Source organism: Populus alba, chromosome 4, assembly GCF_005239225.2.
Source record: "Populus alba chromosome 4, ASM523922v2, whole genome shotgun sequence".
NCBI lineage: Eukaryota > Viridiplantae > Streptophyta > Magnoliopsida > Malpighiales > Salicaceae > Populus > Populus alba.
The window spans coordinates 8,402,859-8,421,415 of record NC_133287.1 but is presented as its reverse complement, the minus strand read 5'-3'; the positions used below and the strand labels follow the sequence as shown (position 1 = coordinate 8,421,415).

General features: G+C 33.5%; 2 protein-coding genes across 2 annotated transcripts; one reads left to right on the top strand and one right to left on the bottom strand.

Annotated features, from left to right (window-relative positions):
* Nucleotides 1-820: 820 nt before the first annotated feature.
* Nucleotides 821-5,646, bottom strand: LOC118049170 (1-(5-phosphoribosyl)-5-[(5-phosphoribosylamino)methylideneamino] imidazole-4-carboxamide isomerase, chloroplastic). The gene is made up of 8 exons (XM_035059103.2): nucleotides 5,302-5,646; nucleotides 5,110-5,174; nucleotides 4,444-4,654; nucleotides 3,809-3,894; nucleotides 2,965-3,066; nucleotides 2,540-2,673; nucleotides 1,726-1,774; nucleotides 821-1,193 (listed from the first exon to the last, which is right to left on the bottom strand). Exons 1-8 carry the CDS (start codon nucleotides 5,456-5,458, stop codon nucleotides 1,017-1,019), a joined length of 981 nt encoding a protein of 326 aa, XP_034914994.1. The 5' UTR covers nucleotides 5,459-5,646; the 3' UTR covers nucleotides 821-1,016.
* A 798-nt stretch (nucleotides 5,647-6,444) lies between these two features.
* Nucleotides 6,445-14,694, top strand: LOC118048834 (uncharacterized protein At5g03900, chloroplastic). The gene is made up of 14 exons (XM_035058661.2): nucleotides 6,445-6,949; nucleotides 7,846-7,953; nucleotides 8,054-8,154; nucleotides 8,265-8,348; nucleotides 8,654-8,729; nucleotides 8,822-8,887; nucleotides 9,607-9,693; nucleotides 10,977-11,042; nucleotides 11,282-11,424; nucleotides 11,505-11,591; nucleotides 11,674-11,740; nucleotides 12,709-12,852; nucleotides 13,715-13,875; nucleotides 14,342-14,694. The coding sequence occupies exons 1-13, from the start codon at nucleotides 6,566-6,568 to the stop codon at nucleotides 13,856-13,858; spliced, it is 1,557 nt and encodes a 518-aa protein (XP_034914552.1). The 5' UTR covers nucleotides 6,445-6,565; the 3' UTR covers nucleotides 13,859-13,875; nucleotides 14,342-14,694.
* Nucleotides 14,695-18,557: the final 3,863 nt, after the last annotated feature.

Below are 18,557 nucleotides of genomic sequence, written 5' to 3'. Positions count from 1 at the left end.
GGTGTCGAGGCATTAACTAGATCTAGCAGCTGTTCAAAGTTCTCCGATGTCAAAAAAGGAAAGCTAAGTCTACTTCGGTACGAATTCAAGAAGACGTTAGAAGGTTCAAATACCAAGAGGCTACAAATGTCCATTGACGCATCGAGCTAAGCGGTGCAAACTTCCTTGAATTTTTTTTTTTTAAAAATTAAGTGTGATTTATATCTTTTGGATCGTTTTGATGTGGCATTTCAGTACAAAGTTATTACACTACCAAAAACGCTTAAGGCTTCATGTTGGCTCTCACAACAAGCTCAAGGAAAAGAAAATCAGTCTGCCAAATATCAGAGAAGATTAATGACAATGTCTACAAAAATTAAGCTTCCTTCAATTATACAGACTCATTCTACTTTCAATATTCGAGATTTATGAGCCTATTATGGTAAACATGATCCTAACTCCTTGACAAGTTCTTTTCCACCTGGAACATATAGTATTCCATCATGTTTTCCTAAAAAGTAGCTGTCTTGAAAACTTTCTAGTAGTCTTTTGGAAAACAACTTCTATTAAATTACATTGTAACTGCATTTTATTAAATTTTAATTTTTTTTTCTTACTAAAATTGAGTGCGATTTGTATTTTTTTGATTGACGTGCTGATATCAAAAATAATTTTTAAAAAAATGAAAAAACATCATTTGCATGTATTTCAGCACGAAAAGCTATTGATGCCAAACACACTCTATGTTAAGTTGAGCTAAGCTTCTCTGTTTTGTTGTCTCCTTTCTTTAGCTGTGGTGTTTCATCTTCTTTTATTCTCTTGATTGTTACAACCCACATCAGAATCCCAACTTCGAAAGTCATCTTAAACCCAGATCATATTAGGTTGCCAAAACAAAATGCAGAAAAAAACAAGAAACAACTAGGAATCCTTTGCTGTCTACATGCATAATCTATAAAAATCTGAGAAACTTCAAAAACTAAATGAAACTTGAACTTTAAGTGTGGGATCATACAAAACACAACAATTAGAAGGAACTAAACCATCAAAGTCTCCTGCTGCGTATGCCAAGACACAACATCTTTGTATGGCAAGTTACCCCCAAATATATCAAGAGCACTGCCCACAGTAACGTCCACGCGCCTGTCCCCTGCCACCTTTATTCTCTCTAAATCATTCATTACTGTCACACCGCCAGCATAAGTCACAGGAATCTGACACACCCAAACAGAAACCATTAGCAATCCATACATTAAAACAGTTCATAAAGACAGGCACATATAAATGCCTAGTGATCTGCTGTGTCTTGTTCCATAACAAAAAGCTAGTGTTCCAGTTAGAAGCTGTTAATCGTGGATTCAGTAAGCAGGGTCAGTTTCATGTCCGTAAGAAAATGCTGAGCAATGGTTCACAACCACTTTGCCTCCCCTGAGCAACAGCTACAGAGGATATCAATTGATGGCAATTTTAACTTAGGTATGCACATTACATTCCTGGTTTCTAGCATTCATCCACATAGAACCTGTAATCAGGATTAGATGGTTTCTTTTGGTTACTACAATGTCAATCTAAAAGGACGCAACATTTTCTGGCATGAACTGGATTAATCATATCATGTCAAGGACATTGGCCCTTGGGCATTTCATAACAAAATAGCAGCAGTGAAGTGAAAACATAGGAAGGTAACTGGACACAAGCACGAGAGAGAAAGTCGTGTATTCAAAATGATACTCCCAAGTCACTTACTGGTGAGTGCCTGCCAAGCAATGCCACGAGCTCTTCATCAATTCCCAACCTGCAATAAGTAGTTAGTTTGGTGCATGTGGTTTAAATATAATGAAAAGGAGTTTTATAGGATTAACTTTCTTTTTTTTTAGAAAATCCTGGATAGAAGATACTATCATGTTGTGCCTAAAATTAGAGAGCAGAATAGCATCAATGTTCTGAGATGGTTTAATTCTCCAGTGAAAAAGAAAAAAGCCCCAGAGAGTTGAAGAAATTTCAGAAGAAGAGGTTTTAGATTCCACATTAAAAGCATCGCTATTGTAGGGTATATAGTAACTGATTGAACACTTTTCTTTCCTGCTTCCTGAACACATTAAATCTGCTCCAGGCTTTATTGATTACTTCAATAATTCCAAAGTGTTGTATGATATGTAGCTTTGATGTATTGCCGAAATCATGAATTGATTACTAACACAAGGCAGGGTCCTTTTGTTTAATAAAACCAGGGGTTTTTAAATAAAAGTAGAGGCAGGAAAGAAGCAGCAGATCAATCAGAGACCAGTCTCCCAACAAGAACTCATAGCACGGAATTCAGAGATATGTAATGGAACGATCATATTACTCACAATGGAAAGCACAAAAAAGGAAGCACCATGCAGTGACAAGTTGTTTTGGGAGAAGAAAAGATAACGTTGATGAAAAGTAAATATCTCCTAAATTGAGTCATGATCATTATCTGCCACTATTTATATATCTAACAGAAACTAGATGATAAAACTTACAGGAGAAATGAAAGTGGAGTACTTAAGGCAACGAGGCAACACTCAGAACTTACCTTTTGCCTTCAACATCAACACCATGAACCAAAAACTCATCAGCATAGTTAGCAAGAAATTCTAATACTTTCTCATCAAGATATACATCACTGAACTTCTGCCATCTATCAGTGACAATAGCATATCTACCTTCCTGCACATCAGAAACAGCACATAGAAGGTCATTACAAGAAGTTGTTGAAAATAAAGTACCTTTTAATTTGTGAACGTAGATGGCACTAGATGTCTTCAAAGATAAATTGTTTAGGCTACAATACTTGCGACATGCCATCAGTACTACTATGTCTAACATAAAATACCAGCAGTAATTAAAAATTAAGTCGTAGAAATGTCAGACACGCACAACTCCCAGTTAGAATTGGATATCTCTAAGTCATAGTCAATGCTTACAACAGAGAGAGATGTGTGACTATTGATTTCTTACCTTTTTTCTGCAGCTAAGGTCTAAAACAAGCTTCTGCTTTCCAACAACACGAACAAGGTCTTTCAGCCTTTCTAGGTCCATTTGACCATTGTTAAAGACATACTGTGAGAGAAACACAAAAAAGCTATTTAAAGAAAAATGCAATAAGAAAATTAACAAAAAGATGATAAATGAAAATAAGGGTTTCCAGGGATACTTTCTTCAAGAGTACTTAACGTGACTCTGTTCCAAGCACATTAAAACACAATACTCAAAATATTTACCACTATCACATGGACTTCACGCTCCTAGGAGCCCTTCCTAATAAAGAGCATTATTGATGCAGGGACTTTCTATAGATTTTATTTTATTTTATTTCTGATATTTGGGTTATTTAATTATTTATATGTGTCATGTGATTAGCATTTGACATTTTATAGTATTTCCATGGAGGTTAAGTTGTTTTACATTGTGACTAAGACTAGGGCTTTAACTAGCATAAATAGGTCGCCAGGGTTATTTTAATAAACATCCTTTGTTATTCATCAATTTATTAAGATTTTTGAGGTTTCTTGGTGAACTCTAAACCTTTTATCTCGTTGCAGCTTCAATTTTATTCCATATTTTAGACTTTATTCTGCTGAGATTGCTGTTTTATACTGTTTTCTTCTTCTCACCCTGTGTTAAATATAAATATATGCGTCCTAGCAGGAACTACAAATATGCCAGAGAAAATAAAGCATGGCAAACAAAGGAATTAGACTGAAAACTCTATAGAACTATCAGAGCAAACTTTTTTTTTAAAAAGAAAGCATAAAATGTTGCAATTGAAGGTAAAAAGAGAGAAAAAAAGTTCTTAACTTACTGAAGTAACAATAACATGGCTGGCACCTTCTTCTATGTAGCTCAAAGCATTGTTTACATTGATACCACCTCCAACTTGCAAGCCCCCTAGATTTTTTGAATCCTCGCAGTAAGTTCAGCAGAGGAAAAATCTGTAAGTTTTAAACATCCCATCAACTATAGAGAAGTAAAAGATCATATTCATTATTCAGTTGACAGCATTTGAAAATCTCGGTATAAATCATAACATGATCTTTTTTTTTTTTTTTTTTTTCCCTGTGTTTGAGGAAATTATCACTCTCACATGTTACATATAAAACAGCACCTTAATTGCAAATTTCCTCAATTGTGCCAGTAGATCCAGAATATCTTCGACAAATAGAGCTCTTTTTTTTTCAGCCAACACAAATACAAGTAAACAACAGAATAGACCAAATAAAATCATCTTTGTTCTATGTAAGGGTGTATCCTTAAACAGAGAAGAAATTACACAAACAATAGGCTACCATCAACCGCAATGAATTATTTTTCGGGGTAGGTAAAATTGTATTTTGCTGGAATCATTTTCTGAAAGAACCACATAAATGGCAAAAGCTAACATCTCAAACAGTACAGAAAAAATCCAATCCACTAGAGACAGAAAACATATAGACCTACCAGGATAGGCACGCAAGGCTTCAATGGCTGTGGCTTTGCTTAAATCATCAGCTCCAAGCATGATCACATGGCCACCCATGAGCCCATCTTCTTTATACAAATTTGCAAACTCTGCTGCAGTCTTATCTGATTCAAAATTTGTCACAAGAGCTGAACCATCCTCCTCCTTCAAATCCCGGAGGGTAGACCCAACAATTTGTTTCACTTTACCCTGAAAAACAAATTCATAATTTAAACACAAACCTAAACCCATTTTCACTCGAGGACAACCTAACACAGAAGTAGCGCGACAATTGAGATTACGAACCCAATTTCAAAATTCACTTCAAGAATAGAATAGCCAATAAAAACTGAATGTTGCTAAAATGCAGCTCCTTGGTTCTATTTGTTAAAACACAAGCAACCAAATCACCAATTGGACAATTGACGTATAAATTCAAAAAGGGTAATTAAAATAGCAATCAAATCACTCTCACTCGTAAACTTATCTGTCACAGTTTACACACTTTTAAACAATTTCTAAAAGCATTCAAATTGGTAAATCTTACAGGATTAAACAAAGAAAGAAAGGTAAGAAAATCCAATAATTGTGAAGATGGCTGTTAGAACCATGATGAGAATTACAACTGGTGGGGACCCGCATCAACGACATATTGAATCAAGTACCTTGTGTATATCGATGCAAGGTCGAAAACGTACGGCACATTTTATAGACAAGCAAGAAAAAGATCCTGCAAGAACAAAAAGATCAGGAATTTCAAGTTAGAACTAGTGACAAAGGACTAAATCTTAGCGAAAGTATAACCGTAGCAGAATAACGAGATGTAAAAAAATAGTGGAAACAAAAGAAGAGCATACTAGAGGTGGCATGCGAAGAAGGGAAGGATGCAATGAATCTGTATCTGCGGTGCCTTTGAAAACCATTAAATAATGAAGAGCTAAAGACCTTTCTTGAAGCAAGAAGCTTGTGGGAGGATGAAGCAGAGGAATGCAGGCTGCTGCTGCTACTAGCCATTGTTGTTTTTGCTAAAGAAACTGCGAAGACAGAACTCCCTTAGCTCAGTTTGTGCGACAAGAAGAGGCCAAGCTTTTTTCTTTTGATCACCCGCTGAATTAGGGTGTGCGTAACTGAGCTTAAAAGAGAGTTGTAAGCTCAATAACTTGAATTCTAAGGTCCATAATTACCTAAATCCAGCCCAGGTATATGATTTTTGGTTTGGTCTTGGATAAACAAATTAAATATATTTAAATGCATCTAATTCTTCACTTTTCGTACATAAAAAATATCTTCATAAGAATATTTTTGGCTAAATTTTAATTAAGCCATCCCACCCAGACAAGTATTTTTGGATGAGCCCTGCAACATTTTTTTTCCTCTATTCAATCATTAAAAGCTCAGAAAATATTCAATTGAATCTCATGTTTGATTCTCCATCTCCCTTAAACAACACAGCTTTGTAGGAATCTTTTAATATTTTTCATAAAAACATTGCAAATAATTTATCTGAAAAACTTAGCGTGTGAGACAATTGGGATAAGAGATTATTCTTTGTTTAATGAATACTCATGGATCAAAATCGAAAGTAAGAAACCTACCTATGTAAAATTGTCTTAATATAGCTTTAATTGAAAGTTTTTTAGTCTTGTCAAATAAACACAAATTAGAATAAAAATATAATTTTTAATATATTTTTATATTTTTTTTTTTTAAATTAATTATTTTTTTGTTTTAATATCGTTTTGATATATTGGTGTCAAAATAAATTTTAATTTTTTTTTATATTTTTTAAATTAAAAATACTTTAAAAAATAATTACTATTTTCGTAATAAACAGATTGTAAGGAAAATTAGAGATTGAAATCATTGAATTAATACTACTATTTTTTTAAATCTTGCATGAGACCAAATTTCTCTTAGTACTCGGTTAAAATTGGAGTTATAGTTCGGGGACTAACTTGAGGTTTGACCATATCTTTATCCTGATCAATTAAAAAAAAAAGAAAAGAAAACGAAAAAACAACATCATCGTCTCCTCTCTCCCTCGCAGCGCACCACACAGCCTCACACTCCAACACCTTCCCTTTACAGCACAAAAAGAGGCACTCTCATTTCCGCACAAAAATGGCTTCAATATCCACCCCCCTTTCATATTCCCCTTCAATTTTCACTTCAATACCACCTGTCCGTCTCAAACCACCTGATTCCTTGCTCCTCAAAACTCAAACACTCCATAAACTTTCCTTCAAATCTCCAAGCCCTAAGACCCCCATTGGCTTTTCTGTCAAAGCAACCGCTGATGTTACAAAAACCATGGGAATCAGGCCTGGAAGTGTTGTGGAGACTGATAAGTTACCTTCTGATGTCAGAAACCGTGCCATGGAAGCTGTTGATGCGTGTGGTGGTAGGGTTACTATTGGTGATGTTGCGAGTAGAGCTGGGCTTAAGTTGAATGAAGCTCAAAAGGCCCTTCAGGCTCTCGCTTCTGATACTGATGGGTTTTTAGAGGTATCAAAAAAAACATTCTCTTTTATTTCTTTTTTCTCAAGCAATGAGAAAGGCAGTTGCTTTAAGAGTTAGTTAGGGTTTTGAATGCTCGTGTTTTCGATGGCATTGCGATTCTTTTGCAAGCGAGCTTTTACAATTCTCGCTCAAGAAACTTTGCGATATTCCTGTCCAAAATGTTGCAAAAAATATAACCTTTGTCGCAACTTTTTCAAGCAAGTTGAAGTTGCAACTGTTGTGATCACCCACTTGTGAAAGAGAAGCGATGGCATTGGATTAGACAAACGACATCGTAGAAAATTTCCAAGTAACATATGGATTGAAGTTAAACAACTCTTAGTGATATGATTTTTTGTGGAGTCAAAAGTTAATAAGAAAAATTGAAGCAAGAATTTGTTGAATGCTTGATTATTTCTAGAACGAGCTATTGATTCTCGGGACCGGGTTGAGGTTAGTATGTAGAAGATGTACATTTCATATGTGTACATATGAAGCATGTGCTTATATGCAAATGGTATTGGATAGGCTTAATAGTTGTAGAACTACAGGGGTGGTTGATAGTCTGGTGGGTTTATGTAGTTTTAGTGTAGAATGACGTAATTGATGTACTGGGTAAGCAGCTGTTGCCTTTCTTTGTTGATGATTAGATTCTGTAGCAGATTGTACTAGACACTTTGGAAACTATACAGAAAACGAACAGTATTAGAGTGAAGCTCAAGATTGTGAAATGAAGTAGAAAGCAGGAGTCTCAGTTTGAAAGTATTGATTTTTCTTATTGCAATTTTTTTTGGTGCATCTAGAATTTGAGAGAAGCTTGTTGGCTGGTTGTTACTTTTATGTGTATCAATTTGAAGTTCTTGATTTCATGAGTGCAATTGTTTTCAAGATGGTCTCAACAGGTTTCGGATGAAGGTGATGTGCTTTATGTTTTTCCAAAGGATTATCGCTCAAAGCTTGCTGCAAAGTCATTAAGACTAAAATTTGAACCTTTATATGAGAAGGGAAAGGTATGGAACCCTTTCATGTTCAGAATTGATATTTAGGAAAAGAAAGATTACTAATCATATAACCTGTACTTAGGCCTGTGCTACTTTGTATCCATAACAGGCTGCTGCTGAGTATCTCATCAGGGTATCTTTTGGGACAGCTCTAATTGCTTCAATAGTGATTGTTTATACCACAATAATTGCTATTCTTTCAAGTAGTCGGTATTTTTTTTACTCTTACACTTGAAATTGCAATTTTTGTTCCATAGCAAGTATCTATTAGTAGCTTTCTTCGATGGCAAAGGCAGTGACACTGGCATTCTTGGTTACAGTGATGAAAATGATCGTGGAAGACGAAGAAGCAGATCCTTTGATACAGGATTTATGTTTTACTTAAGTCCTACCGATCTATTTTGGTATGTTCTCTGAATTGATGTAAATCTGACTTGTTTTGTCATGGCATTTATAGAATGAGAGTCATTCATGAATCAGCTTACACAGTTTAAAGTTTGGTATCACAGTTTACAAGCATCTATTTGGAGATTGTAATTTTGGTCGATCCAAAATTAGAGAATATGTGTTTGGCTAGCTAAAAGTTGGATTATTTTTTTATTTTCTAAATTCTACACTATCATTCAAATGCAAATGTATATAGCTCTTGCTCTTATGTATGTAAAGAAGACACTTCAGCTGAATCTTTTCCCCCCCTATTTCTTGTTAGGTACTGGGATCCATATTACTATAGGAGAAGACAACTAAGAACAGATGGTGGTGACAAAATGAACTTCATCGAATCTGTAAGTGAAAAACTTGCTTCATGTCTAATTTCTTCTCTGGTTACTTTCACCTCCTGGAAAGACAACAAATTTCATGAATTACTGTCGTTTAGGTATTCTCGTTCGTATTTGGTGATGGTGATCCAAATCAAGGAATTGAAGAAGAGAGGTGGAAGTTGGTAATACTTCAGTACTGAGTTCAGTGGTCCGTTGCTTTTCAACATATTGTTTTTCATCTCATTGGTGGAACTTTTTCACTTAAATTTCTGTTAACTTTCTCGTTTTATCATTTCTAACTTTTTTTTATTGCCTGGCTGCCTTCCATGCCTGTTGTCTGTGATTCACATTCTTTTCATATGCTTGGTACATATTTAGACCCTTTAATTTGACCATCTATCCTGTTCTTTTGTTTTTCTCCAAAAAATTCATTTAGTTGTGTGAATCAATTAAATCAAATGTCTTGAATCTTGATGACATCTTGGCACACATGGTTTTTCAAGTATAAGATCCATATGATTGACCTGGCAAGTTTCATTTTGGTCTAGGTACAGACTTACATAACCCACAATCAATTTTGGCCAACGTTTACATTTGAGGGTTCACACTAATACTTGACTACAAGTTTGACGTGGATGAGGATTAGAAGTTTTTGTTCTATGTGTCATTTTCTAAAAAGGACAGTTTTGGAGAGAAGTTACTTTCTTTGCAATTTCTCTGGTTGATGGTAGCAATTGTTTTTTTCTTTTTCTTTTTTGGAATTTCTTTTTCTTTTTTGTTGTTGGATCCTTCTCCTTATTGTCTTTGAACTAGTAACAGTCCTAGTGGTTTATTCTCAAGGAAGACAATAAATTAGAGCGGGTATTTATGGATATTGTTTTGTTCTGGAACATATTCACAGATTGGACAATATATTTCCTCTAATGGTGGTGTTGTGGCTGCTGAAGAACTAGCACCGTTTCTTGATTTGAAAACTACTGAGGATATGGTATGCATATATATACATGTATACATATATTTTATTTTATCTACCTCGCCTGATAATGTAGTTCATCATCTTTATTTGTTGAACTTGTTATTTCTGCCCTTGAATTCACAATGATTAAGTTCTCTCAAATTCATACCTTGATTGGCCATTATCAGTTTGAAATTTCACGTTACCTATTCAGAAGTTAGGGAAACAACCAGAAATAGCCTTGTATACTGGTTACATTTGTAATTCCCCAACTCCAATCTGTTTCCCTCAACATGCATGCATAGTCTTGGTTTCATTATCTTATATTTGTTTCATGGAAAGGAACATCTTTTTTTTATCTGCTTATATATCCTGCTCCTTGTACCCAATAGATCTTTCAACCATTTGGAATGCTTTTCATTCGTACTATTTAAAATCTTTACAGTTGAAAACACTCAAGGTGCTTGTTTTTATGTGGATGTAGAGTTTATATCCTTGTTGTTTTATAAATTATTCACTAAAGTCTAATCTAAAGAAATTGTTTTGACCACATCATTTCTTTGTCATTTTTCTGTTTTCAAAAAGGGAAAATTTTAAACAAATATAAAATATGAAAACCAAATATCTTTTTAACAGTGCAAAAACAAAAAAAAAAAAATTTTGGAATGTGCTCTACAGAAATTAAGGGACTAACAAACAGTTTAAATTGTACACAGCTTGAAAGTGTTTGCCTGATTATAAATCAAAACCAATCAGTTAGCCAAGGAAATTGGATTTTGGGTTTCAAAATGACTCATGTTACTTGTTTAGAAATTTTATAGATTATGTCTGTTATTTCATAATCAGATGCACAGAACTTATTTGGAATAGACCGGGTAAAAAATTAATATTGAGAATAATTTATATAATCCAAAAGTGAAAATTACAGTCATACATAAAAATGGTAAAATCTCCAAAACTGCTGAATCAAATTCAAATCCCTACACTTCATCAACGTAGGGGGATTTCCATTATCATCACCATTCATTCAATTTTGTTGTTGAATCACTGTGAAAAAGAGATTAAAAGTAAGAAATGGGGAGGGGGGGGGGGTGTGCTGTTAGGGCGGGGTTTGGGGCTTTTAGGCCCCCCTCTCCAACCCATTAAAAAAAATCATCTGGATTTCATTCAGAACTTCTTGTCGTCAGTATTTTTATAGATTCTGATTGATCACATTTAATCGACCTTTTGAAGACTGTACCACTTTAGTTTCTACTTGCCGTGTTATTTGCTGTTTTCAGTTTGGCTATATGACCTTTTTTTCTTGTTGTGTTCAGAGGGATGAATCATACATCTTACCAGTTCTTCTAAGGTTTGATGGAAAGCCAGAAATTGATGAAGAGGTATCAAAACTAATGTGATGATTAATGAAATAGGAGAGTTCATTGCTAATTTTTTTTCTCTTCATATTTGCATATCAATGAATAAGACAACAATGAAAGTTCTTGTTTTACTTGTATGCATTATAATTGGCATCCATGTTCGAAGAATGTCTTGTTATAAAGGGTGGGATTTTTGTATCTGGTTGTGCTAGTGTGAGAAGATTCCACTTACACTTTTATCCAAACTGCTCATCATGTAGGGAAATATTCTGTATCAATTCCCTTCACTTCAGCGTACAGCTTCTTCTAAAAGGAGTGGGAGGAAGGAATATGTGGGTAAACGATGGGCAGATTGGGTAGGAGGGGTTGGGAAGTTTTTCAGAGAGAAAACATGGCAATTCAGGTTCCTCCTTTGCTAGTTCTTGCCACATAAATGTGGTCTGTGTTATTAAGTTCCTTGATCTGGGAAGTTTCCTTTTGCAGTAAGACAAGTTCATCAGAGAGAGCAATGGCCATTGGGTTGGGCGGGCTTAATCTATTTGGAGTGATCATTCTTGGAACGATGTTACAGTATGGTTTCTTGAGAATTGATGTTTCTTGGTGTATTTATGTTTCATCTCTCTAAAGTCTCCACTTATCTCTTGATTTGAAGGGACATGGCCATTACACAAAATGGAGGATTCATTAAATTTGTTTCTAGCATATTTCCTCTACTTCAGGTATTTTTTTAATGTTTCTTTGCAAATAAATAAGTTGCAGTCAATTACAGATTAGTTATGTATTGTTAGAGAGTAAAATCAAATTATTCTTAGGACCTTACCTAACAGTTTAAGCTTCTGGGTTAGGATCATTATTTAATATGGCATCAGAGCCTTGATAACTAAATGGTCATGAGTTCAAATCTCATCATCCCACTCTCTCTTCTAACTAGCTTGTGCAAGTTTCAAACCCAAAAAGTTTTCACTTAAGGCAGTGTGCTAGAAAGTAGAATAAAACTATTCGTGAAACATCATTTCACAATTTACGTTGAGATGGTTCTTTGACATATATTTAATCAAAACCTATAATAGGGATGCTGACTAGCATCATTGTGAAGCTGCTACATGAACTTGATAAACCTAAGACCTAGTTAGGGTCACAAAGCATGCCTGGTAGATGCAAAAAAATGCATGTTTAGTTTATCATACATGCTAAGTATTTATGGATTGTTTTCTCATGGATTGATTTTTTAAGCTATAATTTCTGTGCTATTCAGTCCTCTTATTATTTTGCACACCTCTAAACAAAAGGATTTTGTTGGCTATAAATTGAAGAGTATTGGTAAAGAAAGATGCAGTATTGTAAATTCTCTCAATCCCATTATAAGAACTCATCAATGGTTCTGGGCTTCAGTATTTTTTTTGGTCTGCTTGCTAACTTATTTTCCAAAGACTTGCAAAAACTAAGCTTTATCATCCTGATGATTTCTAGATCTATCTTTTTGAGTGTCAACTCTATTCCGATATAAGCTGGAAACATTAGGCTCTTGGTACTTTCAATATACTTAATGATAATGATTCTAGTTTTTTAAAGTTCTTTATTTACTCTATCCAATATAAGTTAGAAAGATTAGGTTCTTGGTGCTTCAATATTATGGATTATGTCTAGCAGCTTTTGTCTAAATAGTTACCAATGATAAAACTTGCAGATATATGCTGGTTCTTTCTTTGCAATTCCATTGATCCGCTGGTTCCTCGTTCTCCAAAAGAATGCTGAAATAGAAAATAGAAACAGAGCAAGGGAGCAATGTGCTCAAATGCTTGAGTTACCTGATATTTCATTGAGGCGGAAGGTAGCCACTTGAAATGCTTTTTGTACGTTGCACTTTTGCATTTATAGTTGATTGTGAATGCTATTTCAAACTTAAAACTCATGCTTTGTCATTGGGTGATTTAACAATTTTTTGTTGTGAATACTAGAAAGACCAAATGACTAGAGACCCTAGTTTCTAATCCTTTGTCATGACTTGGCTTTAGTCTACATGGCATCAATCCTCAACTTGTCCGACTGTAAGAACCCTTTGGGCTTGCAAGGTGTTGGCTGGTTGCTGAAGCATCCAATCTAGTGGCATGTTTTTATTTTACATCCTCCCTCCTTTTCTAGTGCCTCCAATGTTATGTTATCTTTTGGGTCAACATTATTATTAAAACAATGTCATTTTTGGTTAGCAAATACATAGCAGAAGCTCTTTTTGGTAACAAATGGTAGTTCTGCAGTTTAGTTCTTCTTGCATGGTATATAGCGGTTCATCAAATTCAAATTAATCAAATATTGGTTACTTTTCTCAACGTGTATTTGTTTATGAAATATTATATTTAGATTTATGCAAGCGAAAGGAAAATGACCTGACAGTCTCTAGCATCATATCTTCAAAATTCATGAGTTGGAAAAATTGCTTGTGATCATTTGACCTTGATATTTAGGTTTCTCATCCTTTGGCAATTATTGCCACTTTCTATGATATCTTGTGATTTCACTACATTCTCGCAGGAGCTTGTTTATTCAACTTGCTCCCAATAATTGAGTGTTGGATCTCTCTGATGATGTTGTTACAAAATTCTTGAGGACAGATTTGCTGCTAGTTCTACAACATGCTTGTTTAGTGTGCGTGAAATCCATTAGGAAATAATTCTTTTCATCTTGTTGCCTGCCAGATTCTAAGTGCTCGGGATATGGCCCAAAAAACAGTCATAGGGCAGGATCGCATTGTCTACACCACTGACAAGGACATAATTGAGCAAGATGTTGAGGCCCGAGAATGGGATCAGAGATTCCGAGAGATTGAGAAGTCAGATTGAGAATGGGCTATTGTTTGGTAAATTTTCACATTATTCTACATTTGGTCTCACCTCAAGGAATTTAATAACATTTTTGTTTTCAAGTTTGTTAAATCTAATCAGGTCAACAAAGTATAAATAGCATGTTCCACTAACACTTTGGATGGGATTTAACTGAAGAGGCTAAATAACAAAGCGAGTGGTGATGTCTGGAAATCAAGGGAGGGCACATCTAATCATGCATTTTTAAGTCTGATTTTTTAATTTAGTCCTTCTTTTGGATCATTTAAGTGCCATGAATTTGAGCATCTTTAGGAATCTCCTTAATATGAAAAATACTCAACTATCCTAACATAACAAATTGGTTACTTGGCATGCGTTTTATTACCAGGGCACTGAGTCTACAAGTTGCTAACGATGTCATGTAATAGATCTTGGAGAAAAATGCCAGTTGATAGTGCTTTGTATGCTTTTTCTAAGTACTGAAAGTATTCATGTTTCCAGGGCTCGAGCTTGTATTAATAATCTCAGAGTGCATCGAAGTGTCTCTGCTTTGCACAGCCTCCCAAGTGGAAGTCATTTTTTGGGATCGACAGTTGAAGTCAATTGGAAGCCCTATGCTGTCGTGGTGATGTTTGCAATTTGTATGAGCAAGGATCAACAGTCTCCTGGCATTGCAGCAGGATGGCAATGACTTCGTACAATAGTTGCGGTTTTCTTCAGTAACATTTTCACCAAGATAAAATTCTTGGATAACGAAGCTCAAGCTTACGTCCTTGTACATATATTATTGTTTTGAATTAAAGATGATATTATGAGAAAAGGGGAAAATAAGTAACATACAAATTGAAACGCAATGAATCCTCTATGGAGATATGGAATACAGAATGTTTTGAAAATTTGGGTCGCAGATATCAGAAAGCAATCAAATCCAACCATAATTGCTGTGAAAGGGAGCAGTTTCTAGGATTTGTTAATCTCAATACATTAAAATGACATCTCTATAAGACATTTTGATCCTTAACCGTGCTGCTATCTATGAAGTGAAAGTTGGTTTTCAAATTGCGTATGATCAGTACAGCTCCCTCCAATAGCTAACGAGTCTAAGCGTGCACAGCCTTGCCCTTTCAGTTGGATAGAGGATATTTGAGAGGATACACATGCTCCTTGTCGCGCATTAAGGTGGCATTTTTATTTTTTTGAGAGGAAATGTATTGATTAAAAAATTCGTTAATAAAAGTTCTAACTGATTTTTAGAAATTATATGACAATGTATTGATTATACTATAAAAAAAATATTATCACCCCTAAAACATCCTATTTTAAATAAATTACATTACTAGTTTTGCTTTAAATTGCTATGAGTTGTTATGTTATGTTATTAATTATTTATTTATAATATTTCCGACTCTGCCGTCAATAAATATTAGGGTTAATATTTTTTACTCTAGTGTCTATAAATACTGGAGTTGATATTTCTGACTTTAACGTCAGTAAAGACTAAAATTGATACTCATCTTGAATACACTTACATAAAACATTCTTGAATTGAGTTTTAAAAATAGATATTGGATCCAAAAACAATAAGAATAAACATTGAACCCACAACAAAATGTTTAACTCTTTATTCAAAAATCTTATCATTGTTTATTTAAAATGATTTATTTTTAAATGTAGGTTGAATGAGCTATTTTATTTGAATTAAGCTTTTAACGAGCTTTATAAACTTGTTATCAAGCCTACAAATAAATGTAATAAAAACACTTTTTTTTTAATGCTAAGAACACAAGCAATTTCTTATAACACTAAAACATGGAAAACAAAAAACAAAAAAAGACTTTTTTGTTTATTTTTCCATGTTAAACATGGCAATTAAAAAACTAAATTTTGTGAAGAGATAAATTTTTTTAAGCTTGGTCATGATCCAATTATTTTTAAGAAAAAATAAATGGTTGGAAATTTTTTTATGATATTTTCCTTTTTTACTTATTTTAACAAATGCTAAAAATAAAACCACGCAACACACACATCTCTTTTACTAATTAATTAACTAACACACAAAAAAAATTACACAAGTTTACACATGACAAATCATCCCAAAATTTGGAGCACACTTTTGAACATGGTCTAAATAGTTAGAGAAGTTTCTGGAATGCAATGAATGTTGGGGAGCAATAACGTCGCGTGGGTCTCACATGCCATTGTCATTGGTGAAATGAAAAAATATGTGGATCTGAGACCCTGTTTATTTGCTAGAAAGTAGTTTTTTTTTTTTTTTTAAAGTGGTTTCCTTGAAATGAATTTGAAAAAAATATAATTTCATAAATTATCTCAAATAAAATAAATAATAATTAAAATAATAGAGATTAAATCTAAAAAATAAAAAAATTGAAAAATAAAGAAATTAAAATAATAATAATTAACATTTTATAAATTATTTCAAATAAAATAATTAACAATCAAAAGAATGATGATCAAATTTGATAGATAAAAAATTTCAATTAAAAAATGATAAGGGAAAAGAAAATAACAATTATAAAAATAAAGACCAAAATTAATATAAAAATTAAATTCTAAGGGATGAAATTGAAAAGCAAATATTCTAAACAAATAATATATATAACAAGCAAAAATTTGAGGACCAAATTTGATATGATCAGCAAATAATATAACATTTTTAATTTTTTCACAACTTTCAAAAAGTGTTTTTCACCAAAAATAAAAGGAAAACACTTTCCTGGAAACCAAGCCAATTTTTTCTTTAACTGGAAAGTATTTTTTGTTGACTGGAAAGTGTTGTTCGTTGACCATATTTTCTAATGGCAAACAAATATAAAAAAGTTTGGAAAAGTAATTTCTCGAAAACCAGTTTCCAGAAAACAAACACAACCTTAACAGAAAAAACTATCACAAAATCTCAATGATATTTAATTTGATATCATAGATTGTATGGCTGTGTTATAAGAAAAAATAAGTTTTTTAAAAATATTTTTAATTATAATTTTAAAAAATAAATTTAAAATAATAGAGTTTTTTACGTGCAAAATAAATAAATAAAATCAATTTATATAAATAAAAAATATTATTTTAATTTTTATAAAATCAAAATTTTAAAACACAATTACACAACTTATTAAACTAAAGTAGTCACGATGTCGAACAAAGTATTAGTGAAACTTATATGTGAAAATGTGGCTATGTGCTATTGAATTCGAAGCCTCTCAATTAAAGCACAATTTCCAACTGTTCATCTTGTAATTTCATTAACTAGAGCTTTTCTATCTGCAAAAAGCATACGCAGAAGACATCCTCAGACAAAGAGACCTCATCGCATAGGTCAACAATACATACATATGTACATCCTCAGACAAAGAGACCTCATCGCATAGGTCAACAATACATACATACATACATACATACATACATACATACATACATATATCCATACAAACAATAGAGGAGGAGCCTTGGCAAAGTAATTCTATACAATTCAAACTCGTAACACGGATTGCGTGATGACAGGAAGGCAGCTAGTGATCTATTAATTCACTGGTATTTTTATAGTTATTAAACTGCAATGATTTTACTTAAACATTGTTTCTATTATTTTATAAAAAATCTGTGTTGAACCTGATAAATCTGTGAACGAGTTTTGAAACAATCCCCGAGAGCAAGAGCATGGTGGTATTTTCAACCTATAATTTAGGAAGCAAGAAACATTTGAGAAAAAAGCTTGATGAAGGTTTCAAATATCAAGAACTTCAATGGTGATTCTTGGTAATGTTAAATCTAAACAATCAGTTTGATAATTAAAATGAAGAGTCAAAGACCACAGCTTTATTAACTGATAATTAAAATGAATAAATCAAACCTAATCTTGTAATCCTATAAGCTAGGATATTATTAACTGACTAATTACAACTACGCAGAGCAATAAGAGAAACGGTACTGTTATCCACTAAAACGCTTTCGAATTCTGCAACCAAATCTTGTAAACTGCGAAGAAGATCAACCATGTCACAATTGATATCATGCTTGCTCTTGTGCCCTTCTCTATACAGTTTGAATTCATGGAGAAAAACTCTAAAGCTTTTCTTATGGAGTCTGACGAACAAAAGAGCAGCTTCCATGTGTTCCGGCAAAGGTCGGCTCGCTTTCTCTGCATCATCTTTTAACATGATTCCGAACTCTTCAACCAGATCCTGATAGCCATGAAGAAGATCGACCATGTCACAGTTGAGGTCATGTTTGCTCTTGTGCCCTTCTTCGTACAACTTGAATCCAGGGAGAAAATCCTGTGAGCGTTTCTTGAAAATACTGACAAACAATGGAGCCGCTTCCATGTTCCCTAGAATCCAAGAATCAAGACCTAATTGTGCTCTCTTGATATGATCTTGCTTCAATAAATATCTAATATATTGTTCTTTTGGTTCATATATATAGGAGAGAGAGATGTTGTGCAAATAGAATCCTGATAGAAGAGGGAGTTTTACTACTCATAAAGTAATTTGGTTAAGAACAAATTCTAATCAATAATGCAAACACTATTTTAAAATCGGGCTGAGTTTAAGGTGCATTTATTTCTTGAAAAATATCCTGATTCATATATACAGGAGAGGGAGATGTTGTGCAAATAGAATCCTGATAGGAGAGGGAGTTTTACTATTCATAAAGTATCTTGGTTAAGCACAAATTCTATTCAATAATGTAAACACTATTT